Source organism: Dichotomopilus funicola, assembly GCF_033296635.1.
Source record: "Dichotomopilus funicola strain CBS 141.50 unplaced genomic scaffold C8A04scaffold_44, whole genome shotgun sequence".
NCBI lineage: Eukaryota > Fungi > Ascomycota > Sordariomycetes > Sordariales > Chaetomiaceae > Dichotomopilus > Dichotomopilus funicola.
Window position 1 is genome coordinate 248,936 of NW_026944065.1, and position 27,438 is coordinate 276,373.

The 27,438-nt window shown below is 54.9% G+C and overlaps 6 protein-coding genes across 6 annotated transcripts; 5 read left to right on the forward strand and 1 right to left on the reverse strand.

Annotated features, from left to right (window-relative positions):
* Positions 1-4,015: 4,015 nt before the first annotated feature.
* C8A04DRAFT_29957 (uncharacterized protein) lies at positions 4,016-9,732 on the forward strand (the record flags this gene model as incomplete). Its single annotated transcript, XM_062781200.1, has 2 exons — positions 4,016-4,070; positions 4,154-9,732. The coding sequence occupies 2 exons, from the start codon at positions 4,016-4,018 to the stop codon at positions 9,730-9,732; spliced, it is 5,634 nt and encodes a 1,877-aa protein (XP_062635878.1).
* A 1,396-nt stretch (positions 9,733-11,128) lies between these two features.
* Positions 11,129-13,329, forward strand: C8A04DRAFT_29958 (uncharacterized protein; the record flags this gene model as incomplete). Its single annotated transcript, XM_062781201.1, has 6 exons — positions 11,129-11,181; positions 11,271-11,422; positions 11,493-11,733; positions 11,811-12,432; positions 12,488-13,191; positions 13,284-13,329. The coding sequence occupies 6 exons, from the start codon at positions 11,129-11,131 to the stop codon at positions 13,327-13,329; spliced, it is 1,818 nt and encodes a 605-aa protein (XP_062635879.1).
* A 3,385-nt stretch (positions 13,330-16,714) lies between these two features.
* On the forward strand, positions 16,715-18,744 carry C8A04DRAFT_13225 (major facilitator superfamily domain-containing protein; the record flags this gene model as incomplete). The annotated part of the gene is made up of 3 exons (XM_062777629.1): positions 16,715-17,152; positions 17,223-18,366; positions 18,431-18,744. The coding sequence occupies 3 exons, from the start codon at positions 16,715-16,717 to the stop codon at positions 18,742-18,744; spliced, it is 1,896 nt and encodes a 631-aa protein (XP_062635880.1).
* A 1,105-nt stretch (positions 18,745-19,849) lies between these two features.
* On the forward strand, positions 19,850-22,764 carry C8A04DRAFT_13190 (major facilitator superfamily domain-containing protein; the record flags this gene model as incomplete). Its single annotated transcript, XM_062777616.1, has 7 exons — positions 19,850-19,931; positions 20,011-20,288; positions 20,369-20,620; positions 20,674-20,888; positions 21,147-21,409; positions 21,911-22,452; positions 22,522-22,764. The coding sequence occupies 7 exons, from the start codon at positions 19,850-19,852 to the stop codon at positions 22,762-22,764; spliced, it is 1,875 nt and encodes a 624-aa protein (XP_062635881.1).
* A 283-nt stretch (positions 22,765-23,047) lies between these two features.
* Positions 23,048-24,781, reverse strand: C8A04DRAFT_13176 (homeobox and c2h2 transcription; the record flags this gene model as incomplete). The annotated part of the gene is made up of 3 exons (XM_062777611.1): positions 23,048-23,650; positions 23,687-24,256; positions 24,512-24,781. The coding sequence occupies 3 exons, from the start codon at positions 24,779-24,781 to the stop codon at positions 23,048-23,050; spliced, it is 1,443 nt and encodes a 480-aa protein (XP_062635882.1).
* A 1,576-nt stretch (positions 24,782-26,357) lies between these two features.
* On the forward strand, positions 26,358-26,641 carry C8A04DRAFT_29962 (uncharacterized protein; the record flags this gene model as incomplete). Its single annotated transcript, XM_062781202.1, has 2 exons — positions 26,358-26,420; positions 26,533-26,641. Coding segments are annotated over 2 exons (172 nt in total), but the record flags the coding sequence as incomplete, so codon positions are not given.
* Positions 26,642-27,438: the final 797 nt, after the last annotated feature.

Genomic DNA, 27,438 nt, shown 5'->3' on the forward strand with positions numbered 1-27,438 from the left:
ACCCTGAAAATGTATCGCAGCAAGTGTGAGGAGGAGGGAGGACTGGTTCGTTTCTTTGGTTGTGCGCTCACCAAAACCTCATGCGGCCCCTCCTGCGGCCGGACCAACAAGCTAGCTATCTTTTTTCTTCCCACCTGTTCCCTGTCCCGTTCCATGTTTCCAATTCTAATGTAGTGTATCATGATCTCATCCTGGATGGACATCGAAGACTGGGTCTTATCGCAGTTGGCGCCGGGAAAAGGGCAGAGAAGAAAAAAAAAAACAGGAAAAAGAACACCATTCCCGGTATCACTTTGCATAACACATCGCATCACGCGGGTTGGGGATTTTGTGACGGGTTGGGTCGGCCCGGGCTTGCCTTTGAGATGAAATGAAGTGAGGTGAGGTGAGATAAGATGAAAGTTGAGGCGAACGAGAGAATTTGTTGGTTGGGGGGGGGTGTAATTAGTTCGGGAGATGTCCATTCTCATTCATGTACATACATATGGATGTTAGTTAGTCTGAGTTTGGCGGGGTTGAGCCGTGGTGAGAATTAAGAGAGGGGAAGTGAGGGGGTTGTGCAAATAATTAGTTTATTTAATGATGTGCATAAATTTGGTGGGTGACGTTTTCGAAAAGTCTAGGGAATTGAGAATGGAAAAATAGGAATTAGTTATTGAATTGGGTTGGGATGTGTAACGTTTTCTAACAGTTTCTGCCACTTCTTAATTACGATGTGTGTTTTTTGTTATTAAAAGGAGAGTGGGCTCTTGTTCAGGTATTTTGTATTCTTGTATTTTGGTCGGACCCAGACGCCAATGGAAAAAAGATAGAATACACTGAGGATCGATAAAACAAAATAACTTCAGAACTAAAACTAAAAAGAGGGGTGCACTAAAAATGGTTTCTGCCGCAAAATCCCTCGATCCTGCAGGTCAATGAATGCAGGCATAGATTACAGATTATGCTAAGCACTTTGGGGTCACATCTCCATGTATTGCAACGTTCTTAGTTTAGTTGACGATGGGCAAAGCCTTGCATGGTTTGTCATGCCACACGGGCACTCCTTTTTTCTGATCCCCCGGGGCTCATGTCGCACATCGTCGCATAGGGCAGCAGATGAGATGGTCTCGGAAAGCCCGAGGGCCCCAAAACCGCCACCATTGTGATTGTGCTGTGTGGTTCTTCTGATAGGCATGACTGCGCGTATGACTTACCTGGCAGCGTCACAGCGTCCCTGAGAACAATGTGGCTTTTTGAATTGGGTCTCGGGTCAAGGGACAAAGCCGACCGCAGCCCTGCTGATTGACGCTGTACCTACTTCGTACCTTCGTAGATTTGCTGAAAAGGGGTTCCATGACGATCACGAGTGACGTGGTCGGCTGGGTTGGCTTGTCCCTAGCTTGCGAGCGCTCAACACAAGCGCTTTGCCTCCCTTGCTGTCCGTCTGTTCACTCTACAGTGGCTGACCGGTCAAGGCTTTGCGCGGTGCGGTGGGACGTGAGAGTTATCCCGAATGCGAAGTCATGATAGGCGCCGCTCGCCAGGACGGCATCGGGAAGCGACAGCCAATGGAAAGCAGCAGGGCGCTTGATTCAGAAGCTCCGGGTCCGAGTCTTGATGCGCGGGGTGGAAGGAAGGGGGAACAAGTTCGAGGAGTGAGGGAGGGGGGAAGTTGGGTGTCCCGGACCGATCCTTTCGTGCTTCTCCGGCATGCTAACCGGGCGAGCCAGGGCAACATCGGGGGGGAGGGTCAGAGAAAATCGCGCCTGCAAGATCTCGGCCGTTGCGATTCGACGGGTTCAATACCACGGTTGCACCGCACCCTTCCCTTCTTCAGCTTACTTGCTTTGAGGAATCGATCAGTTCTGAGTGGGACCAGATCACGGCACTCAGGGTCCCACATCCGTGGTCAACTCCGGCTTGCTTGTGGCTCTGTGCCTTGTCCCACCTGACCCGGTTGCGGCAGGAAGCGGTAAGTCAGAAGAGACGCAGTCAGCGACATGGGCGTCATGGGTGATGGCGACAGACCTCGGCTGGGGCTCGGGCGAGCAAGCGAGCCAGAGAGCGAGGAAAGAAGCGTGGGGAAGAAGAGACCAAGCACCGTCCCTGACATTGTGAGGAACTGGACAACTGGAGAAGAGAGGGCAAAGGTGTCTCCCATGCTTCCTTCTTGCTCATGGAGACGCCGGCGTCCTGCCGGCAAGAGGCGAACGGGAGAGGCAAGGTCTGGCTGGCGGAACTTGATTGGTCGAGAGGTCGCTGCGTTGGCATACCGGGCTGCCGGGGGGGTCGTTCGGTCGACGGGGTCGACGACGCAGGCGGGTTCCGTCCTTGTGGTTTTGGGTCGTGGACGGCGCAGATTGGACGGCTGGCGGCGTGTCGGCTCTGAAAAATGGGTCTCCGAGCAGAGAGAAGGCGGGGTGATCTGCAAGGCCAGCGCAGCGGGGCTGTGGCCTGGAAGTGACTTCCTGTTCCTTGCCCCTCCTTGTTAAACATTGGCGGGTTTAACCTTTTTGCGGGCGCCTGCTCCTGACCGACAAGACACCACTGAAGGCCTCGTATGAGAAGGCCGCGGACGAAACGTACCACTTCGCGGTTTCGTTACTTGGTGACTTTACAGCGAGGAGTGGTCGTTTCGTGGTAAATCAGGTCTTGGCCTTGACACTTTAGGCGCTGCGCGAAGTCTTTGGTCCTTTTTTTTTTTTCGGTTTTGTTTCTGGGCCGGTTGAAGTGGTGAGCTGGCGATTTGGTAGGCTGCTTCGGCTTGGGCCGTGAGCGACTCGGTTACTTTGTTTCCTTTGTCCGAAGTACCTTGCCCCCCTTGCTGATGGATGGTTGGGTGGATGGAAGGATGGATGGGTGGACGGCGAGAAATCGCCGAGGCCTGAAGCAGGTGATCAAGGCCCGTCGCGCGTCGTAGAAAAGCAGGACATCAGACGCGTGGGACGCCGAAACAAGCTGAATAGCTCAGATTTCGACGTGTGTGGCTTGAGTCACCGAGCCGAGGGTCGCGTCGGGCTTCCATCGGGCCTTCGAAAAACGAAGGCGACCAAGTTCCAAGATTACAAGCACGGGACCGGGCCGCAGCTATGCACACCCGAATGAGAGGGAAAAAAAATGAGGGCTCGATGTTCGTGCGAGGGAGCAGATGCACAGCGCTGCGGTGCTGCGGCTCGCCGGCCAGCTCACAGGTCACTGGCCCGCTATTTGCCAGGCTGGAGAGGGAGGATGGGAGGGGCACCGAAGATGTAGACAACTACTGGTGGGAGACTCAGTGGAAGACCAGAAACGCGATGCGGGACGAAGCAGAATGTGAGAGGAAACAGGGATTAGGCGTGGCAGATGAACAGCCCAGTGGCTTGTCCCACCCCAGTTGCAGCCGAGTGCATGGGCCAATTCGGCCACCAAGAGCGTCCCTATCAGGCTTAGCGTCCGCTTGGCCTGGGCGGGCGGCTGGCTGTCCCTTACCCCACGCTTCGAGGTTCAAATGGTGGACATCAACACGGAGCAAGGCAGGAAGCTCCTGCTGTGCTTGCACTCGCGTTCGCACTTCCTTGCACCTTCTTGCATTCAGACGAAGCTGTGGGAAAACAAGTTTCTCTCTCCCTCTCTTCTTTCTCCTTTGCTGACGCAAATCTGTATTTTTTTCGTGTCTCCCGCTCAAGAGGCAGCCTGCAACGTCATCTGGTACCTTGGTCAGATATTAGACGACCCTGAAGACTCTCGCTGCTCCTTTTTCCGACGATACAATGTCACCGCGGGACGCCTGAACCTAGCTCTTGGGTCGCAAGCCGGCCGAAGCCAAAACCAAACTTTTTCCCCATCGCAGTTCCAATTCTCAAGCGCGCACTGTCCGTCCATCCCAACGCTCCGTACCAACAAACAACCAACATTAGACGACGACAAAGTACATAACACCATCACCGTCCGATCTGCTCCCGTAGCACCGAACCTCCTATCACTACCTATACCATCCGTCTGGTAGCATATGGGCGACCTCAGTCGCCACCTCGACTCCCCTCATGGGCCCATTATGATATCCATGCAGCGTTCCCTCTCGTCGCCAGTCGCCATTCAACCGTCGCCGCGTATGTTGGGACGATCACTCATCGCCAGAGGCCAGCCTTCCATAGGGTAGTCGCAATGCTGACTTGTTCCGTTCCAATCACAGCCCGCTCGGCCCCGGCCTCGCGATCGCCGACCCCGTCCCCTTCCGACAACAACCATGTCGAGATCTCCCGCCCACGTCGGCTCCGCTCCCGGAGTCCGACTCGCTCCGCCAAAGAATCGATGAACGGTACTAGCCGCCGCAACAACGATGACCTGTCCCGGCGACCATCCGTCCTCCACATTCCAAGCTCGGTCTCCGCCCGCAGCAAGCCCATTATTGACCAACCGAGCGCCCCCCCGGCCGCGCCGGCACCGAACGATTCATCCGACAGCCTCGAGGGTAACGGGTTTCCTTCGTCCCTGGCGGATGACAAGCATGGCAACATGAGATTTTTGCGGCCACTGCTGACCGATGTGTCACTGTACACAAACCCCAATCTCGGCCCGGAGGCCGAGGGCACGAGCCTGGGTGAGCTGGCGCATCTTGTGCGACTCTCAAAGTACCAGGAGCGCAAGCGCGCAAACACAAGGATCCGCCTCCAGCGGAATTTGGTATCCACTGCCCTGTCTGCCCGGTTAATGAGATGCGGTGAGATGGCCCATCGCAACCTAGTGGACGGCTTCCGCGGCGACAACAAGAAGACTTTTGGTGCCTTGTACAACGCCGTCATCGATGTTCGGAGGAGTTGCGACGAGACACGACGTTATGCCGTGCTGGAGCTGGACATGGAGCTGAACCAGAGCACCGGGCTGACTTCGTCCGAAAGTTTGGACACCCCGACTGGATCCCTGAACGGGGCAACCCCATCTCCGGACGCCGTGACCCCCTTTTTGAATGACGTTTCCCCGTCTTCCCGAGAGACGATTTTAAGGTTCCTCAACCAGATCAGGACAAACCCTGATTATTTGGCTACCCGCATTGCATCGCTCAAGAACTCGGAACTCACAGCTCTCACGAGCTTTCATCAGAACCTCGAGGCGATTGAGTCCGTGCTCCCTTACCACGGTGGTCGGTCGTCCGGCCGCAGTGTATCGGGGAGTTCTGTGCTCCCTGGGTCTAGCAGCAATGCCGGGAGCGGAGCAACCAAGGAGCGCAGCGCGATCGAGCGGCTGCTATCCTTCCAACGCCATGATCCCATTTCGGCCCTGATCTACACCTGCTTTGCTAACTCTGCGGGCCCTGACAGCGCCGAGGACAAGCGCCGGACCGTGGCGTGGGCCAACGCCTGCGCACGCCTCATCTCTACTCCGTCGACCGGCAGCGAGCAAACCGTCATTTCGGTCCTCAATGTCTGGGTCTCGATGCGTGACTGGGCTGGTAAGTCCAACATGGAGTGGTACCTCATGAAGATCTTGGAAGACGGAGCGTTCCTCCTGGACCGTGCCGAGGACCAGCACGGAACCCGCTTCAACATGTCGGATTGGTCGTCCAAGGACCAGATTGCTGCCGAGGAGTTCTACACCAAAGCCGTGGAGGAATTGTTCGAGGTCATCGACGACGAGGATGCCACCGGTATCCCAGAAGGCCTGCTGGAGCTGGGAAATGAGCTCCTCAAGCGCCTCGACAAGAGAGTCGCCGAGACGACCCGACGTTGGCTCATCGCGAAATACATGTTCACCGTTTGGCTGCTCGGCGTTGTTATCCACCCGGAGGCATACGGCATGATGGCCGAGTACCATATCACCGAGTACGGACGGCAAAAGATCCTCAAGACCGTCGCCATGCACGCGCAGAAATACGTCGTGGATATGCTGCAGAGCATGACCCCCGTGTCCACGCCGACTAAGATCAAGGGCCATATCGAGAGCATTTACAGCCGCTTCAAGGACCCATCCAAGTTTCGAAAAAAGCCCAGGCTCCTCCCCGTGCGGTCCATTACCTCGCTCCGGGAAACAGCTGAGGTCCGGCCCTATTTGGTCATCAGCCCCGCCGACCTTGCCACGCTGGTCAACGCCCTTTTTCCCGAACGCAGACCCCGATCTGCCCACTCCAGCGGATTCCGTTCCGGTGCGCCCTCCGTTTCCGGATTCTCTGCCATTTCACAGCCCATGTCTATCCGGACTGCGCCGAGCACCTTTGACACCATGTCCGTCTTGAGTACCAGTGCCGAGTCTTCGTTCAGCGACGCCACAACATCTCGGGAACCCCTTTTGGATGAGGAAAGCCCACACCGGCATTCCCCATCCGCACCGGAGCCGCCGAAACCCAACAACTACGAGGAGGACGGGTACCATCTCCGGTTGGCCATTCATGAGATGACACAGGTTTTGGGCCAGGAAGTTGTGCACGGGTCATGCCACCCGTGCGCCGAGCGATGGTCTGTGTTGTTCATCTCGCCCGACGGGAACAGGCTCTCTACCCACATGACTTTTGATCCGGACGAGGAAGTCGGGGAAGAGAACTCTTCGGACACTAGTGACACAGAGGGCGAGGACACTGACGAGGGACGCCCCGAGCTGAGCAAGGATTACCACCAGCTGCGGGATTCTATTCTGAAGTTAGTGCAGGACTATGAGATCCCCCAGAGCCTGGAAAACGATGGTGCCCAGCAGCAAACATTCAGCAACCGAGCCTCTACTCTGAAGAAATACCGGAACAAGAACCGGATCATTACCACCATGGGAAGCCGGAACCCCTACCGCCAACGGGCGGCTAGCATCGCGAGCAGTATGGCTGAAAGCCCCCCGAAAAGCCTGAAAGGAAAAGAGACCGACCAGGCCGCGGACAACTCATCGCCGCTTATCACTATGTTGTCCGCAGCCTGCTCACAGTCCCGCGCGCAGTCAGATTTTGTTAACGCGCACCTTTACTGGAGGACCCTCCAGCAGCTCAATGCCCTGAGCTCGGAGTCACTGCGTCGCGAGGGGTTTTCCGCACTTCTCAACATCTTTTCACGTGGCCCTAAGGATTCCATCCGCCGCTCAGCAGCCGCCATCGAAGAATATGACGCGTGGTTGGTCTGGCTCAAGCAAAGCCAGGAGCGGGCCGAAAGCCAAATTGAGAGCATGATGCGCCGGCTGCGGTCGCTACGCGACAAGATGTGGTATGTCACGGATGTGCGAAACTCGGCCGCATATGAAGACTCGCGCAACGTCGCGGCAGCACTTAAAACCATGGGAACGCCTCGGAGATGGGCGTCATTCCAGCGCGTCAAAAACCACATGCAACGTGGGCCTGCCTCCAACTACCTCTTCCGGACCGAATCCCAGATCCTGGAACTCTTGGCAGCACCGGAGGATCAAGGCGGCCCCAACAAGCTCCGTGACGAACAAGCCGAGAAGACGGGCCGCTGGCTCCAGCAGTCAGGGGTGGAGAACTTTTGCCAGGGCGAGGAACGCATCCATCGCTTCTGCTGTGAGCTGGACAACTGCGTCAGCAAACTCGTCGGTGACAGCATCCAGGACGGGCCGGTGTTGTGGTCCAGTGAGCTCTTTGCCCGAGACCGACGGGCTTTCGAAACGACAAGCAAGACCACACGCGGGAGAGACCAGGACAACCAGTCCGTGTGGGACGATTCAATCAGTGTCATCAGCGACCCTGACCGCCGGTACGTGTCGGTCAGCCGTCCGGCTTCCATTAACAGCCGGGATTTGAGATCCCTCTCCGGCAACAACATGAGCACAATGTCTTTTGAGTCGAGCCGCTTCAGCTACTCTCGCGCCAGCACAGCTATGTCCGAAGTCCTGGACGGGTCCGAATACTTTGGCGCTTCGTCTCCGGTCCACCAGATTGACCCCAACGCAACCTTCTGGTCACCCTTCCAACACCGGGCCACCTCTCCCAGCGCCACGTCCCGAGCGCATTCCCCGACTACCAGCCTGACGAACCTATCAAGCACCTTCTTCCCGCCGCACCAACAGCAGCCCCCAGCTCAAGCCCATTCATCCACCAGCCGGCCCGGCACCTCTGTCTCATCCAACGAAACGGTGTACCAGCAGCGCCAATCCGATGAGAAAACCCGCTTCCTTGCCGAGCTGCGGCAGACCCTGACCAGCCTCCTCCTCTCCGACCTAGGGAACCTTGTTTTTGCCCGCGGATCAGAAACGGACGCGTGGTTCGAAGGCCTGGGCCAGGAGTGCATCGACCGCCGAGAGGCAATCCAGCGGCGTGCGCGTAAAGCGCAAGCCAAGGATAAGCGCAGGTCTGCCAAGTCCGGTTTGAAGCAGCGATTCCTCGAGCAGAACCGCAGCTTTGGCGATGTTCGCGCAACTCTAGTCCATCAAGATGGATTGAGCGACAAGGCGCTTTCCGACACCCAGAGTCTCGGCCCAGAAGGGGCTGGCGGTAGTCAGCGTGGGAGCCAACGCGGGAGCCAACGCGGCAGTGTCTACGGCGGCAGCATCCACGGCAACGAGAGCTCGGGGACTAATGACACCATCTCGGCCCGGAGGCACAATCAGGAATCCCGGAGAGAGTCCTTGCCCGACTTCCCTTTCACCAAGGCCTACCAGAGGCTCCTCAAAATGTTCTGCGTTCATCCGAACCCACAAGTCAAACTCAACGCGCTCTGCGAACTGGAACATCTCATCGCGGCCTCACTCAGCTCGGGTTCTCGGCGTGCCCGCCTAGCTTGGGCACGATCTGATATGGGCTCGGCATCCTCTGCGACGGACGAGCATGGCACTGGCGGCACAAGTCGTCCCCAGCCCCTGGAAGAGACCATCGACAATGTCAAGGAACGCCGCTCCCAAACACTGATGCAAGCACCCAACTTTGGTACCGGCGCTCAGACCGGCCGGACTCCAGGTGGCAGTGGCAATGCCGAGACTCGCTCCATCGCTTCTGTTTTGCCTGCCAACAGCGACGCAGTCGCCAACATTCTTCAGGCTCTCTTCCGTGACCCGGCCCTGCGCCCGAAGACGCTTTTCCGCGACCTGCAATTCATCTCGGCGTTTTGTCCCCCGACCGTGCTCGACAAGACGGAGAAGGGCAAAGCATTCTGGGACGCCGGCATTGCCGCTTTGAGCCTCAAGCAGGAAGTCTGCCGTACTATGATCGAAGTTGCCGATGAGATTGTCAAGAACGAGGCACAGTCCCGTACAGCAGCAGCCATGGCCGCCGCAGCGAGTATCGCGAACAACAACGGACCGGGCAGCACCGCGTCTGACTCTACCGTTAACACGCCCACCACTGAACACCCGCCTGGGTCTATCCCACCGCTCTCACCACCGCCTCCATCCCCTCCCTCGCCGTTGCCGTTGTCCAGACATGCCCTTGCGGACGCCGCCACGATGTGGGCCCTCACCGCGAGGGAAGGAGATCCCACAGCCCAGCGCGAGCTGGCCCTCTTTTCAATGACTTATCCCGAGTTGGCGCCGCGGACGTCGTTGCCTTTGTCTAAGCCCCGGGAGGTGTTCAAGCCAGCCGTCATGGAGAAGTATGGCAGTAGCGGTGGGTCGAGGTATCACCAACATATGCAAAGTGACAATGGTGGGTTGGGATCTGGAGGAGTTGGCGGTTCTGGGATTGGAGGCGGTAGTGGTGTCGATGGGGGTGGGGGTGGAGGAAAGGAGGATGTGAAGAGTGATCCTGCGCTGATGTGTCTCGCTATCCATTGGATGGAGGCGGCGGAGCGTGGGGGGGATGAGTTGGCGCGGGCTTTCATGGCGCAGGAGGTTGGAGCGGGATTGAGGGGTTGATGGATGGATGATTTATGGCGGTGGTGATGATGGATGACTTTGGGAGGGAATGCACGCATGCTGGGCTTGCTTGGAGGGGATGTGGAAGCGAGGATTTTGCATCATATTCCTGGATCTTGGATTCTTCCCCCTTTGGCTGGATCCGCCTTTTTTCTTTTCTTTTTTTTCTCCTCATTCCTTTCCCTTTTTTCGGCTATGATGATACCTGATGCATTTTTCTTCTTCGCGATACCTAAGTCATGACCCATTGTTTTCGTCTCTTGCCTGGATTGGCCCGGCTGGATAGAAAATAGTTGCCTGTGCCTCATCTTTATGGATGCTGGATGTTTTTTTTTCTAGGACGGAGAGAGAAAGAAAGAGATGGACGGTGGAGGAAGATGGGTTGGTTACGCTCAGGTATACACGATTGGGGCTCGCTCATAGACTTTTTGAAACGGGATTTCTGGATAGATACCATACCCTAGCATTCTTGTTGTTGCTGATGTTTTGATGTTTCGAATGCATACAAACTATTTATTTTTTGGGGTGAAACTGTTTACAGATCTTGTTCAGCGGGCGATTGTGACGAGGGATGTTTACGACAGGAACAATTTTGCAAAGTGGTGGCTAAACGTCTTGAAATTATATTTCAGGGATTTGGTGCATTCCTGGGGTTGGACGAGTTGGCAGTCGCGCTATGAATACCTACCAGAACCGACGCGTCAAGAAACGCGTCAACGACGAATGTGATGGTGAAGCGAGTAAAATACGAGTTACATGGAGAGCAATTAGTATTGGAGAAAGCCCACACTCAATATTCACTTGTTCTCCCACAAAATTCCTTCTCCATGTCGCGACAATAGCAGCGATCACAGCGAAAAGAAAAGTTGTTTGGGTTGATAGCAAAAATTCCGACCGGAACGGCCCCGAAGGACAATTCAGAGTGACGGACTCCGCGATGTGCAATGCAGGTCTATCGTCCTGGTACTCCTGCTTCATGATCCAGGTGCACCCAATCAAGGTAAGTATGAAGAAGAGAAAAGGAAAAGAAAGGAGCAAGAAGGTGGTCGGCAGGAGATTAATTTATACTTGGGGCTGGATGGTCTGTGCACGTCCGCAACATGCAGTTGCTGGGCTGGTGGATATTCTGGTGCTGGCTGCTTAGGTAATCTATCACCCCTCCATGCGAAGTTGACGGGCCGGGGCGGTCTGCGCGGCAGAAAGTGTGCCCCGCAGTTTGAGTCACTCTTTTCGCGGCAGATTGACCAGGGTTCAGGGCCGAGCCATGGCAAAAGTTCACCAACCGAACGGTGGGCAATGGTTTGGTGTTGACAAGTTTCTCAAGCACTTGTAGACCCAATTCCCCTCAAAGGGCTTGAATACCCCTCCCCACTGTCGAGCAAGGTTCATTGCCAAAATGCCGACCATCAACGTCGACAAGTACGCTCTTTTCGAGGAGCTAGGTGAACAGTAAGATCAATTACCCCGCCATGACCCTGACGCATGTTCCATACATATCAAGATGCCACGGCCGTGTCTAACGCGTCCTATTACTCTAGGTTCACCGAGGACAGCTTCCAAAAACTATGCTTCGATTTCGGCATTGAACTTGACGGGGATACCGAAAATGACCCGTCACGCCCCAAGGATCAGGTCCCCGAGCTGGCCATCGAGATCCCCGCCAACCGATACGACATGCTGTGCTTCGAGGGTAGGTTATTTTGGGGACTGGTGGGATTTTCAAGGAAAGACTGCGTGTGCTAAGACAATGTGGATCATAGGCATTGCGCTACACCTGAACATTTTTAGGGGCAAGCAGCCAACACCAAATTGGAGGCTCGCTGATATCCCGGAGGACAAGCTGCAGACCCTCACCATCTCGGACAGCACGGCGCAGGTCCGCCCGTACGCGGCTGCTGCTATTCTTCGGAACATCAAGTTCACGCAAGCGTCCTACGACTCCTTCATCAGCCTTCAGGACAAGCTGCATCAAAACCTGGCGAGACAGCGTACCCTGGTCGCGTGAGTGTGGTTCCCGATTTGATGTTGTTGTGTTGATCGGAAACCACATGTGTGCTAACGCTCCTCCTGGCCGGCAGCATTGGTACGCACGACCTCGATACCATGAAGGGCCCGTTCACCTTTGAGGGGTTGCCACCAAAAGACATCAACTTTGTCCCCCTGAACCAGACCACGGAGATCAACGGCACGGAATTGATGGAGTTCTACGAGGCGGACAGGCATCTGGGCAAATACCTCCACATTATCCGCGACAAGCCGGTATACCCCGTGATTCTCGACGCCGACCGGAATGTGTGCTCGTTGCCGCCTATCATTAACAGCGAACGAACCAAGATCTCGCTTGGGACGCAGAATGTCTTCATCGAGATGACGGCGACGGATCAGACGAAGCTCGATATTGTCTGCAACATTATGGTGACAATGTTCTCCAAGTACTGTGCCGAGCCCTTCGTGATCGAGCCAGTCAAGATTATTTCTGAACACAACAACGTTTCTCGCCTAACGCCGAGCTTGACGACCCGGATGATGGAAGTGGAGGTCGACTACCTGAACCAGCTTTGTGGCCTCACGGAATCGGTTGAGTCGATAGGCAAGCTTCTGACCAAGATGGCGTATACCACGGAGCCGTCAACAGACCCGAAGAAGGTTAAGGTGTTTGTTCCGCCAACAAGAGCGGATGTGCTACACCCTTGCGATGTGGTGAGTGCAATCGCCTCCTTTGCTGTGTTCTTTGGCACTCGCTAATAATTTTTAGATGGAAGATGTCGCCATTGGCTACGGCTTCAACGACCTGCCCCGGTCTTCCCCAAACAGGTCCGTAACAGTCGGTAAGCCGCTGATGATCAACAAACTCAGCGATATTGTGCGCCACGAATCCGCCATGGCTGGCTGGGCCGAAGTCATGCCCCTCATCCTCTGCTCACACGAAGAGAACTTTGAATGGCTCAACCGCAAGGATGACGGGAAAACGGCAGTCCGCTTGGCAAACCCAAAGACAGTCGAGTACCAAATCGCGCGGACATCACTCCTCCCCGGGTTGCTCAAGACCCTCAGCGAGAACAAGGCGCTACGCCTGCCACTCCAGATCTTCGAGTCCTCGGACGTCGTCTTCAAGGATGAGTCGGTCGAGCGCCGGGCGCGGAACGAGCGTCGTTGGGCAGCGGCATACTACGGCAAGACGAGCGGTTTCGAGATCGTACATGGCCTATTGGACCGCGTCATGACGATGCTACGGGTCGCCTTTGTCACGCATGAGGAAGGACTCGAGGGAAAGAGCATCGACTTCAAGGTCTCGGAGAACCCGAGCGAGAAGGACGGGTACTTCATCAAGGAGATTGATGAGCCTACTTTCTTCAACGGGCGCGCCGCGGCCATCTGGGTGCGGCTTGGCGGGAAGCTGCAGCGGATTGGCGAACTGGGTGTGTTGCACCCGACGGTGCTCGACAAGTTTGATCTGAGGTAAGCAGTGTGCTCCGCGTTTGGAATATCATTTCTCTCTTTCTCTAAACACATCCGTCGTGTATTGGTATGCTGACAAGTTCATTTGACAGGTACCCGGTGAGCACGTTGGAAATTAACCTTGAAGTCTTCCTCTGAGGTGTGTCCTACCTGTCATCCTGCTGTCTAGATTTGGGTTTAATAGCGTGGGACACGGATAAGAGTAAAACAAAACAAAATAGAAAGAGGAATCCATCCTCCCTGATCTTGACATGTTATTGTTGTGAATATCTCATGAGCGGCTCCATACGCGATCTTACGCACTGGAGGAGCTGATATGCTACTGCCGGGTCTATTTTCTTTTCTTTATCTCCCAAGGAAAAGAAACTACACTTCGCTGTCAGCGCGAGGTTTCATCCATCGGCCTCATATGATTCTGCAAAAATTCCCATGATGCGGTGAAGGTTTTTTTGTGAGCTTGTCTACTTTGGTATTTGTGGGTGTGATATTGAGATTAACTAAAACACAACGTGGTCATGTACTCAAAAGCCAAGAGAAAGATCATGACGGAAATATGTAATCATCATGACTTCAATGGACAATAGGATGGATAATCAACGAGATGGAAGACATGAGTGACGCTAGACGTGTTAGGTAAAACAAATGGATTCCACACACCATTCATCTAAGTTGGGATACATGAGAACCTGGAAATGGTGCGATATTTTGGAGAGGGGAAACTTAACCTTTTTCTAATGTAAGCTTATCAACTCATCACCACGACGGGTTGTTCTCGGCGCTGACTACCACATTTGGCCAACTGGCAACTATGATTCCGCATCATGTCTAGTAGCTTATTGTAATTACTTGTTGTGTATGACAAGCGTTCACCACATAAACTACCCTGGTGTTGTGAACGGAGGCACAACTGTGTAATTGACTGAATTAACTGAGAGCAGATAGGAATATCTCGGAGGCTCGGATAATCCATCATGACCGGAGAAGGCCAGCGGGGACTGGACTCTACACGATTACTGTAGGGATTGCTTGGTCAATATCAGGTTGTTGCTATGCCCTATTACCTGCCACAGCTAATTAGATTATGGTTTTCAGTACTATGTAAGTTGTTAGAATATTATGTCGGGTTAGGGTTGTTATTGCCATCAAAACACTGCACAATGTGATCTTACATGGGCGACGACGACAACGTTAAACAAAGCATTTTGAAGTTAATATATTTTGCTTCGCGGCTTCAAGTCTCCTCAGACCTCTCCGATACGCAGGACGCGTGTCCTATGATAGACCACCCTCTGCATTCCCAAATCGGGACCATCACATGTCCTAACTCCGGAGTTCTGACAACCACGCACCCTTCCCGGGGCTTCCTTTTCCTCCCATCTGACAAAACATCCCCGTCTCGTCTCGCCGTCCAATCAAAAACCCTTCCTGGCCGCATGCGACGGACTCTTATTCAGGGGTGTCCAGTCTGCTGGGACGATTGCGGCACCGAACACGCACTAACTCGGAGGGGGCACCACGAGCGAAAGTTCGCGGATCTGGCACTTGGCGAGTCTATCTTGTATCACCCACACTGGGCACTCCGAACGGGTGCAGCCGCACCAGCCCCAAACGAGCAACAAGGCAGAAGTGGCACCCCAAAAAAAACTTTGCCAAGGCAGGATCCGCCCGTTGAAGTTTAATTCTTGTTAACGTTATTCAGCATGGGTGAACGCAACGGACATAAGGCTCAAAAGTCTCCGGCAAACGCCGTGCAGGTCTGGACAAGTTGAAGACGCCCCAAAAAATGATGCAACATCTCCTCTTGGTTTTGTTGATGTTTGGAGAACGGCTTCAAGTCAGCTGACATTACTGTGGGCATATCTCAAGCGCTCAATTATCAGAGCGTCGTCTAAACTCCACAACGAGGAGTTTCTGTAGTGTAGTCCCGTAACAACATGCCAAGTGAATCACTCTGACGACAACGTGAGACAAAGAATGGAAAACAAGAAGCACCACTGAACGGGCGTCTCCCGTTGGCTCTCACCATTCGCCCCTTCCACATGAATCATCTCATCTCACAATCCCAACCCTCGGACGAATGCAAATCTCAAATGTATCCGAGCACACCTCGCATGACCCCTGCAATTTCCTGATGCTGACTGTTTCTGGAACTCTTGGGACCGAAAGCAACCAATCATCAGTCGTGCCAATTCGTCCATGCATCCTTCTCGTCGGTTTTTCGTCTCTGCATTTCGAAACCTCGAGTCTCCGTCGTCCGAGACGAAGCCCAAAGTCCGACAGGAAGAAGGCAAAGGAGAACAGAAAAGAACATCGCGTCGGAGAGATCGACGCCCCGGGCGCGATTCCACATATTGCACCATGTCAGGCAACAACCCCATCTCTGCCCAATTGAACGCGCCATCAATTTCTTATCGCCGACGAGCCACAGAGCCCCATCTCGCAATCAGATGGGACGATCCAGGGAAATAGATCCTGGATTTTTCGCTCCGTTTCCCGAACCCTCTCGGAGACTAACGACCCCTTCCCTTCTTCCCTTTCCTTTCGTTTTTGTCATCCAGTCTAGACACCGGGGCGGTTCATTTTGTCGCTAGTACGTATGGCACCATCTGAGGGGATTCTCTTCCCTTTTCTTCTTTTCCTTTGCGAATTGGTAATTCCCAAAATCCACCCACAGCATAAGTCGCCGAGCAGTATCCGTATGAGCTTGTGTTCGTCCGTCCCAAGTCCAAGATCCAGTCAGCAGCACAGGGCTGAGAAATCCCAATTCTCACTCTTTCGACCGGGGTATGTGGAGCATGCGCGATGGGGGCAAGGAGGAAAAAATACCAGAGGGAATACGCTGTTAGGCTTTCCTTGTCTCACCTCAGCATAACGTCGCACGCTAAACGGGAAAAGGGAAAAGGAAAGCGAAAGTTTAACGTATCGATGCCGTACCTGCTACCAGTAACGGTCGGAGGATGCATTCACAGCCGGCTCTAATCTCCGTGTGGCATTGCTGCAAGAAACATGTGGGCGTGAGAGAGACGGGAGTGGGTAGCTGGGTACTCCCATCTCACAAGGTTCTCATCCCGAATGATCCCACGCGGCGTGGCTCCCCTGCCTCCGCTGCTCGTTCAGCAAACGGCATTTGACGCCCTACGCGGTGCCCGGTCGGTTAGTCAGTCCGTCCGTCCATCAGTCACTCGGTTGCTCAGATCCGAGATCTGTCGTGCGCTCGGGCGATGCATGCATGTATATAAGCCAGCCCGGTGCGCAACACCCTGTGCTCTGTCCTGGCTTGCATGTCTTATATCTCTCTCCATCCAAACCCCTCCACCCCCTCTATCTGAGCTCTTGCTTTGCGGGTTTTGCTGCTTCCTGCGTCACCTACCATTGACGACTTGCGTGTGTCATTACCGTCCAGTCCACGGGTGCTTGACCATTTCCATTCACCCCACGCTGAACCCCCTTTTCGCGTTTACACTATACATTTGCATCATTACCGGTACATAGCCCCAGCACTCGATTGTTTTTGACAACCAGCATGCCATCGCCCACCACACCCGTGGCGGCCGCCCCGGCCGCCCGGTCGTCCGAAACGACGCTGGCCACCGACGCTGGCGAGCGGCCGACCACTGCCGAGAACCCTACCGTCGCGGCCGCTGCTACGACTCCGACGAAGACAACCGCGGTGGGCACCGGCGTCCCCACGCTGAGCCCACCCAAGCCGGCGCACGACGGGGAATACCTCAGCGGCGAGTCGACGCGTGCCGCGTCACCGACGGGGGACGACGAGACTACGGCCACGAAGGAGAAGGTTGTGGAGACTAGTGAGAAGGCGGCCTCGGCGAAGGATGTTGAGGCTGGTGCTGTCAAAGAAAGCGGGGACGAGGGAGAGGAAATCGAATACCCGACCGGCTTGGCGTTCACGTTTATCATTGTGGCGCTGGTGTTGAGTATCTTCTTGGTGTCGCTTGATATGGTATGTCCTCGCCAACCCTAACCCTGGCCTCCCCCTTTACACCAAGTTGACATGGTACTGACAACACCAGACCATCGTGGCCACGGCCATTCCCCGTATTACCGACGAGTTCAAGGGCCTCGAAGACGTCGCCTGGTACGGCTCGGCTTTCTTCATGACCGTCGGCGGGTTCCAGTCGACGTGGGGCAAAGTGTTCAAGTACTTCCCTCTCAAGATCTCCTTCCTCATCTCCATCTTCATCTTCGAAGTTGGCAGCTTGATCTGCGGTGTCGCGCCCAACTCGACCGCCCTCATTGTGGGTCGCGCTATCGCTGGTGTTGGTGCTGCGGGTATCGGCTCCGGCGCCTACACCATCATTGCCTTCACCGCTCCGCCGAAGAAGCGCCCGGTGTTCACCGGTATCGTCGGTACCGCTTACGGTATCGCGGCCGTCATCGGTCCCCTCATCGGCGGTGCTTTCGCGGACCACGTCACCTGGCGTTGGTGCTTCTACATCAACCTGCCCATCGGCGGTATCTCGGCGTTCATCATCCTGTTCTTCTTCACTGCGCCCAAGGGCGCCAAGCCTGTTGACGCGACGCTGCGCGAGAAGCTCCTGCAGATGGACTTGGTCGGCACGGCGCTGGTGATGGGCGGTGTCATCTCTTACATCCTGGCTCTGCAGTATGGTGGTCAGACGCTGCCGTGGAACGACAAGACGGTGATTGGGCTGCTGGTCGGGTTCGTGGTGATCTTCATCGTGTTCGGGTTCTGGGAGGTGTACAACGGCGAGCGGTCCATGATCGTCCCGCGCCTGTTCCGTCAACGCGACATCTGGGTCAACTCGATCTTCATCTTCCTTTTTGCCGGCGCGTACTTCATCGTCATCTACTACCTGCCCATCTACTTCCAGAGCATCGACAACTCGAGCCCGACGGATTCTGGCGTGCGCAACCTGCCCCTGATTCTCTCGGTCACGGTCGCGACCATTGTGGCTGGCGTTGGGATCTCGGCCACGGGCATTGCCGCGCCCGTCGCAGTCGGCAGTGCAGCCATCGCGACGGTGGCCTCTGGGCTGTTGTACACTCTGGATATCGGCACTGATACTGGCAAGTGGATTGGGTACCAGATCCTCGGCGGGTTTGCCTGGGGCCTGGCGTTCCAGGTGCCAATTATCGTTGCCCAGGCCACGGCCAAGCCGGACGATATCTCTTCTGTCACTGCTATCATCCTCTGTAAGTCACTTACCCTATCTCCACACCCATCTGTCCTCCTTCATACTAACGTCCAACCCTGTAGTCTTCCAAACCGTCGGCGGCGCCTTCATGGTCTCAGCCGCGCAATCCTCCTTCGTCAACACCATGGTCCTGCGCCTGCCCACCTCGGCCCCCGGTGTCAACCCCTTGGTTGTCCTCGGCACGGGTGCCACGCAAATCCGCCAGGTCTTCCCCGCCGAGGTCGTCCCTGGCATCCTGGTGGCCTACATGGCGGGTATCAAGGTGGCGTTTGCGATTGCGCTGGGCGCGGTCGGTGTGGCGTTTGTGGTGAGCTTGTTTAGCAACTTCAAGAGGCTCAGTCCGGAGACACTGAAGATGGGTGGTGCTGCTGCGTAAGGAATTTACCTACCTAGGTACTCGGGGGATTAGAGGGGATAAGGCGTAATAATAATGGGATGAAAAGGGGTTGGGTTGGTTGTGGGGAGGGCACTTTGTTTTGCTTTGGGCACGGGACTGGCTTAGATCATACATGGCTCGGGGCGAATGGGCGTGGAGGTGGAATGTCTTGGATGTGTTGGTTTGTGTTGGTTGGATACCCGGTGTGGAGGATGAGCATTGCGCGTGGTTTGCATTTGTTTCTGTTTTTTCTTGGACATAATTAGACTCCTCTCACATACAACATACCTATACTTCACAATCGTTCAAGGAAAGTGACGCCGGTAATGAACCCCGAATATCCTGTTTGACGCTAGTTATTCACGTATTTCGATCTGAACTTGACGGGAACCGGCCCGACGAGCGGACGTACCTCATCCCATAGTTCATAGCGCTGCGGGACATGTCAAAGCGTCCGTCATGCGGGTTGCGCTGAGCGGGCCGTTGACATAAGGGTCTACGTTCTATCATATCTGAGCGTTCTATAATATATGAGCGTACCAGTCGTATTTCCGCGGGATTTTTTAACAGTCCGTAATAGCGATATGTACAGTAATCTACTGTAACGGACATTCAATGGGGAGGCCACTGGCCACAAATGGATATTCCCGCAGTAGCTTTGACAGCATTACCGCCGTCTCGTAGCCGTAGTGGCTCATATACGACTATCAAAGAAACTGAATAACCCCCACAATATCAAGCATTGATGAATCTGTACGCGAGTGTTGTGACGTCTATCCGAGCAATACCTTCCCTTATCAAAATCCTCTTTTTGACGCGTCTGAGCCTTCGCCATGACCACTTTTACCTCTTTGTCGAAACCTATAAATCCCCCTCCCTTCTCCCACCTCAGCTCCCCCAGATTTCCTTTCTCTGTCATATCAATCATATCCTCAGAAGTGGAAAGTTGGTATCGCATGGCCTGTTGTCTAACGCTCTGAGGGTTAGCCCTCAACGTCACTTTCATTATTTTTTACATTCGTTAACACTGCAAGCCCTTCCACTTCAATACCCCTTTAATCTTATCCCACTCCCCTCTACTTCAACCTAATAGTACTCCTTCAAAATGCCCGGCTGGCGCTTTGCTTTCGCCCTCTCTCGGAAGGCCGTCAAAAGTGCCACCCCCCCAGGCACTGTCGTCCTCATCGGTACATCCCCTTTACTCCTTCACCCCCTTTCCCCCACACTAACCAACTAACCCACCCCCAGAACACAAACCAATCCGAGGCAACCACAACACCAACAACAACGGAAACGGTAACACCAGCAACGGTAACAACAGCCACTTCGAAGAGCAAGTCGTCAAAGTCCCAACGCCAACACCCGACCCAGCCGACCCGCTGAACTGGCCGACCTGGCGCAAGGCAGCATGCATGATCAGCGTGGCGTGGTATGCGTTTGTGTGCAACTACATCTCGGCGTCGATTGCGCCGGCGCTGCCGTTGTGGAACCATGCGTTCCCTGGGGATCGGAGGAGGGAGGAGGAGTTGATGCGGTTTGTTGCTGTGAGTTTTCTGTCTTTCTTTTCTTTTGGTGGGTTGTTTGTGATGGGGAAAAGGGGGAAGTGCTAACTAACGGGGAATAGTTTAATGTGTTGGTGCTGGGGTTGGGGAATATTATCTGGGTACCGCTGGCTAATATCTATGGACGGCGGTTGATTCTTATTTTGTCGACTACTCTGTTGAGCGCGGCGACTACGTTTGGGGTGTTTCAAACTGGGTACATGGCGACGCTGTTGATTCGGATCTTCCAGGGGCTGGGCAGTTCGGCTTCGGAGACGGTCACGCCGGCGATTGTGGGCGATTTGTTTTTTGTGCATGAGCGCGGTGGGTGGATGGTATGTATCATGCCCATGAGATTCTCATAACACCAGTGCTGACAAACAACCAGGCATTCTACAGCGCCTCCCTAGCCACCGGTTCCGTCGTCGGCGGTATCACAGGCGGGTACATCGCCGCCGAGCTCGGCTGGACACGACAGTTCTACGTCGGCATGGCCATATCCGGCATTGCCTCTCTAGCCGTCATGTTCCTCGTCCCTGAGACCATGTTCGACCGGAGCCAGTTCATGCTGCCCATCGAGCTGCAGTTGCCGAGAGTCCGGGTGTCACGGTACTTTGGCCCTGTGCACGGTGTTGGGGGGGGAACCAGCGGCAGCAGTAGCAATGGCCATCGTGTAGGGGCCAACACTACTACTAACGGGGAAGGCACGACGCAGACTGCCCGGGAAGGTGTCCGTGTTGTGACGCAGGATGATGCTATCGTGGCTGCTCCCGAAGGTAGAGGCAGCAGCAGGCGCGACCGCCGGAATGGTGGGGCGCGCAGCAGTAGCGGACTGCAGCGCAATCAAAATGGACACTTGAGCAGCGGCGGTCGCAACAGTGGACATCGGCACAGCGGCGTGCGGGTATGGTCGTCCGCACCTAGACAGAGTCTGATGACGTTGCCGTCGATCGCACATTCCCGGTTTACCCGTCGGATGACCAATGGGTCGTTGTTGCCTGAAGAGATGCAGACGTGGTATGAGGAAGCGACGGATGACGGGGAGGAGCAGGGGCAGAACGAGGAGGAGGACTTTGAGGAGGACGAGGAACTTAGGCGGGCATCGACTAGGGTAGTTGCGGGCAGTGATGTGGATAGCGATGAAAGTGTGGAGGAGATTGGCCGCGGGAATGCGACTAGGAGTCCAAGGAGGAATGGTATTTTGATTGAAAACCGCGGAATTCCTCGCGCTCACCCTCACAGAAATAGTGACGGGAACGGTAACGACAACGGCGAAGGAAGCAGCAGTCGGAATAACAACGGCAACCGCAGACAGTTCGCCACCGACTACGAAATGATCGCCGCCGGACCCGAATACTACCATAAAGGCCCCAACAACGGCATCTCGGGGGCCAGGGCCAGGAGCGGCCTTCATCGACCTTTTCCCGGTGGCTGGAACCACAACTTTTCCCGGCCTGGTCCCTACCGCCAATACCAACCCCCCCTGGCGAGGTCCCGGTCACCCACCATCCGGGCCTCGCAGTGGCTCATGAACCCCCGACGCGCGCCGAATCCCCCATCGCCCCCTCCGCCCCCGGTCCCTCCTCTACCGCTGGTAGAGTCGCCAGCACCGGGACCGGGGCCAGGGGGAATCGCATCAACGGCGGCACCATCCGCGTACCCCCCCTTCTCGTTCCTCCGCTCTCTCCGGCTGTCCCCCTACCGCGGCCACGTCTTCCATCACTTTTGCAAGCCCTGGTCCGCCCTGCGTCTGCCCGCCACTTGGATCATCATGCTCCAATATGGTGGTCTGGTGGGCAGCGTAGCAGTCATCTCCACGGTCGGCCCACAAGTGCTTTCCCGCCCGCCTTATCGCTGGGGCGAACACGCCGGCCTGCTGTTCGTCGGAGCGCTGGCGGGGATTGTGCTGGGTGGGCTGTGGACGGGGCTGGTGGCGGACTGGATGGTGAAGTGGCGGGCGAGGAGCCAGGAGAGCGGGTTTGCTGAGCCCGAGGCTCGGGTTGGGGTGGTGGTGCCTGCACTGGTAGTTGCTACCTGTGGGTTGTTGGTGTTTGGGGCGTGCGCGCAGTCTCCGGGGGAGAATGCGCTGGGGTGGGTTGGGTTGGAAGTGGCCTTTGGGATGGTTTCGTTCGCGTTGGCGCAGGTTCCGTCGATTTGGTTCGGTTACGTGAGTTTCTTTCTTTGATGCTTTTCTTTTTCCCGTTGTTGGTTCGGTTCTCCAACTAACACGCCGCAGCTCATCGACGCGTACGACCAGTTAGCCAGCGATTGCTTCGTCATGATTTGCGTCTTTCGCGGTGCCATCCCGTTCGCATGGACCCTTGTAGCCGCCCAGTGGATCGAGAAAGCCGGCTACCTCGTTCCATTCGGTGGCTTCGCCGGGATTATGGCTGTCTTCTCTATGCTCATAATCCCGGTGGTCTGCGGCGGGAAGCGCATGCGAATTGCCACGGCACGGTTCGTTGTCGCGAACCAGTAACGGGCAATCAAGAAGCGTGGGCGTGACGAAGTTAACTGGACTGGGAGCTGGCTCGGAGATTGGATTGTCCCTGAGGGTCTCAACATGGGGCGGAAGAGTTAAGTCGGAAGATGAGCGGTCGGGGAAACGCTCAACATGAGGCGGGAGATTAACTCGGAAGTTGAGTTATCGCCGGAGGTTTCAAAATTTGAGCCGGAACAGAGCAGGCGAGGACTTTTTAGCTTTCATTGGGCATTTTCAGGAGTTTTGCATTTTGTTTCTAGTCCAAGCAAGCATCCCGGTGTTAATGAGTAAATACCAAGTCAAAGTCAAGGTTCTCCATCGCATCCATCGGTGTCGTTTGGTCAACCCCCGTCCGCAGTCCAGCCATGTACTCCGGAGTTTGCCATGGCCATGGTATGGACGAGTATGTATATGTGTCCTCACCAAAGAAAGGCTGTTCGGTGAGCGCCGGGTCGTAGCTGTCGAGGTACTGTAACGTCGTTGAGAACGGCTCTAGCGAAGCATCTCCAGCCTGGGCAGTGTGAATATTTGTCCCGTCGACCTGACAACCTGGTAAAGAAGAACCTCCAGGGTCTATCCCCTTATCCTCATGAATGCCCTCATGAACACCAATCTCTCCGCCGATCCCGTTCTTCTCATCATCTATCACAAACTCTGCGTTCTCCACCAGGGCCAATACCTCACCCTCTAGTCCCAACCCCCCTTTCCACTCCCCCATCTGTCTGCCTTCTCGTCGGAAATGTTCCGCCACATGCTCACACCGCCGTGCCCAATCTAGAAACTCCTCCCCGCAGAACCCACATCGCGATTTCACTCTCTTCATTACTGACTTCCACTCTTTTAGGATCCGGGCCATATCTGCCGCTGTAGTCGCTGCTGAGCCCTGGCCTGTTCTTGGGCCGGCGTCTAACTCTGTCACGCCGTGGCATGCGCGGAGGTGTTGGCGGAGGTGGTCTTTGCGGAAGAAGGTGCGTGCCGAGGGGGGTTTGGAGAGACATTCGGCAGTGTTGTGCGTGGCGAGGTGGGTTGCGGTTGGGGAGGGGGTGTGGCAGAGGGCGCAGAGGGACTTGGCGGTGCTGTTAGGCTTGCGGTGATCGGAGTTGGGGTGATATATTGGTCCTGTGGCGAGACAGGTCCATTTTTCGAGGGGGAGGTGGAGGGTTGATTCGTGTCGGGTCCAGTCGTAGCGGGTTTTGAAGGTTTCGGGGCAGAAGGTGCATTGGTAGGGGCGGGTTGTTGTTGGGTTGTTGTTGTTTTTCTGGGACGGGGCTTTTCTCCCCCGTGCGCGCCGTCGACGTCCATGCTGTCGACGTAGAGTCCACCCCCCTGGGAAATGAGACGTATCCCCGGAAGTCGCTGCTGACCCGGATGAGCTTAGTGATGATAGCTGTGACACACTTCCTGATGAACCGGACCTGGGTGCCCCCGTCCCCGAACCGGAGAGGATGGACCCGGCTTCCCAGGAGGTTGAGCCAAAACACGAGTTGGCCTCTTCTTCCTCGGCTCTCCCTCCGAGTAGCGCATCAAACATGGCTTGGCGGTCGACGAGGTAAGAGGAGCTCGGGTAGGTCGCGTTTTCGGCTGCTATGGTGATGTCTACTAGCGATGCGGGTTCTTGCTCGGGGGGTGTGTGCCGCCAGCGGTCTAGGGGTGTCATGGCGTCCCATGTGTAGGTCTGAGTGTCGGTTGCTGGGGTGGTTGCCGAAGGCAAAGGTGTGGTAGGGTTTGGGAGAGAGGCGGAGACCGTAGTGGTAGGAGCTGGGGGTTGTAGGTGGGTGGCTTTGCGCCGGCGGGCGTTGATGAACCAGAAGGAGATTTGCCGGACGGTGAGACCTGTGCGGGTCGCGAGGTCGCTTTTTTCCTCCTCCGTGGGGTAAGGGTGGTCCGGGTGGGAGAAAAACCATTGATTGAGGATGCGAGTGGACCATTTGGCGTGACGGGAGAACTTTTGGCGGGTGTGTCGAGCATTGGGCTCGTGACCCGTTGAAAAGGACGGGCTAGCTGTTGATGCCATCTTGAGAGTGTGAAACACTGAAACGGGATATTGGCGAATTCGGCCGGATCTGCCGGAGGAGATAATGTAATCGGAGTATGCGGGCGATAAGGTTATGACATAAAAGCCCCCGAAAACAAAACCGTTGTGTCCCCGTCCTTGGTCGTGCGACCACGAGTTGACGAGTTGAAAAACGGATTGGGATGAGGAGAAAAGGCGCGACGACAGCTTAGACCCACATTACCTGCCATTCAACGCCCTACCAGCCAAGTGCCAAGACCTGTCACTTTTCCTTTCTGAGGTACTCCGCTGCCTCAGTTTGCCCGCTTCAAGGGTGAGAGATGATGTGTTTCAAACGGTGTGAGCCGCGAGAGGTCCGTAGCTAGCTTTATTCAAGAACATATATACTCCATCGGCAATCCGCCCACTTCTTTTTTCCTGTCGAGGCCGTGGTATGGACAGCACGCGACTTACACGGGACTTGCCCGATTAGGAAGGTGGGCATCATCCGGAAGAGCGACGGACTTACGCACGAGGAAACACAAGCCCCGACCAACACTTCTGCCTTGCAGTTGACCAGCGCCTGTATTTCAGCCGGCCACGCTATTATCCATGAGGAGATAACTTTTGAATGTTGCCCCCGAGTTTGAAAAATACTACCACGCCAAGTTGTGGGCATCGAGTCAAGGACGCCGAATCTATTCACAAGGGCCACAGGATCTCGTACGATCCGCGGAGTGTTAATCAGACGCAAATTATTGTACTTCATGGGAGTTTAGATCACATAAATATGTGAGGTAAATTGTGAACAGCCATACCATATCAATATAGGTCATGATTCCGTACATAGTAATCATAATAGTCCGCGGCCTTCAGCAGGCTGGAAATCTGTGCCAATCCTGTGTCGATAATTGGATATCAACATCAGGAAGAACGCAGATCGACTCTCTTTGTCTCAACGGAATCTCACACCGTCTTCAGCGGATAGAAACCAACCGTGGGCAAGGACACTAAAAAGCCCGTTCCAAATTCAGCTGTTTCAAAACATGACGTCGGGCAGAAACCAAGTGTCTTCATTCCCTTTTTTGAACATGTTTCGTCGGGAGAGTTTTGGCAAAGCCACCGATTCAACTAACGTTCAGGCTGTTCCTTGCTTAAATTTGAGACAGAATGTCCCATATTTCAACCCCGGTCCCCGCCTTGAACCCTACACCGACGCCTATTTTTGAGCCATAAACAACATGGAAATCTTAAACACCCGCCGGGTATCTCAAAACTTGTCCCCGAAGACCCTGACTCTCATCATCAACCGTGAAGTTTCGGTCTCACGACTCGGAATGAACTTCCCACCGCTTGGATGAATCCACATCAAACCCATCTTTTGACGTTTTCTGTTTCTCGATAACTTTTCCAAAGGTTTCGGCGGTGTGGTTTCTCAAAAGGGGGACAGAATGGCGGTCAAAATGGAGATAAAGTTCACCACATCCTCCAAATCTCATCGCATTGCAGTTTTGCACAACAGTAGCGCAAACTTCGACCATCGCCCCAAGTTCCTCGCCTATCGCCCCGACCAAAAGCCCACAGATCAACCATCACCATGCGCTTTTCCGCCCTTCTCATCGCCGCCATGGCTGCCATCGGCGTTCAAGCAACCTGCGTTGTAAGACCCAACCCCTCGGTGTTGACCCTACCCTTCTGACGGTCAACTTCTTTATCTTCCTTCCCTTCACTAAGCCCCGAAGATTGTAAGACTGATTAATTAACTCTCCCAGGCTTACGCCAACAACGGCAAGAAATGCACTTTCTACAACCCTGTTCTCATCCATGAGTGCCGCCGTGGCCACCGTGAGATTCTCTGCTGCAGCAGTGTGCATTGCGAGTGTGAGTGAAAAGTTGTATTGTTGTGTACTTTATCATGAAGCTGGCTGTTGCTGATGATGTCGTCGCGCACAGAAATTTGGATCTTTTCCGCGGAGGTGAAGACAGACTGGGGAGCAAGGGGGCCGGGTTCGAGATAATGGAAGGAGACATCCACATGTGGTTTTGAAACCGGGGTGTCCTGTCGGTTTTGTGTCCAGGTTACTGGCAAGATGTTTTAGTTATGTCGGGATGAATGAAACATGGCACAGTCTGATATCGCAGGTCGATTTATGAAAGGCAATGTGCATAGTTAATCACTTGACCTGTAATGAACCAGGGTGAAAGTTCAGCTTCCAAGTCCACATCTGCGGTTTGCGTTGTGAAGGCTTCATAGCAATAGCAGTGAGTCTAGATGCAGAAATTACCCATGGATACCCGCGTAGGTAGGACCCAAATGCAACCCAGAACCCATGTGGGTACCCATATGGGTTTGGATTCATATGGGTTGGGTCTCGAGATCATGATCTAGAAATATGGGCAAGGTTCGGGCTGTAATTATTATATGGGTTTAGCCTCGGCAGGGAACTACTCATCATTAGTGTCACCGAATTACAATTGACGCCCATCGTTGTAAGGATAATGTGTAGAGCCCTACACGGAGTAACGATCTGAGTAATTAATCATCTCATTAGCCGAATCAACACCCAACCCCATAAAGGTGTCCAATCTAACCCAAACCCAAATCAATTCTACCTATACCTCCTAACGTACCTTATAAGCGAGCCGAACATATAAGCGGGTCGAACATTCCTTGGCAC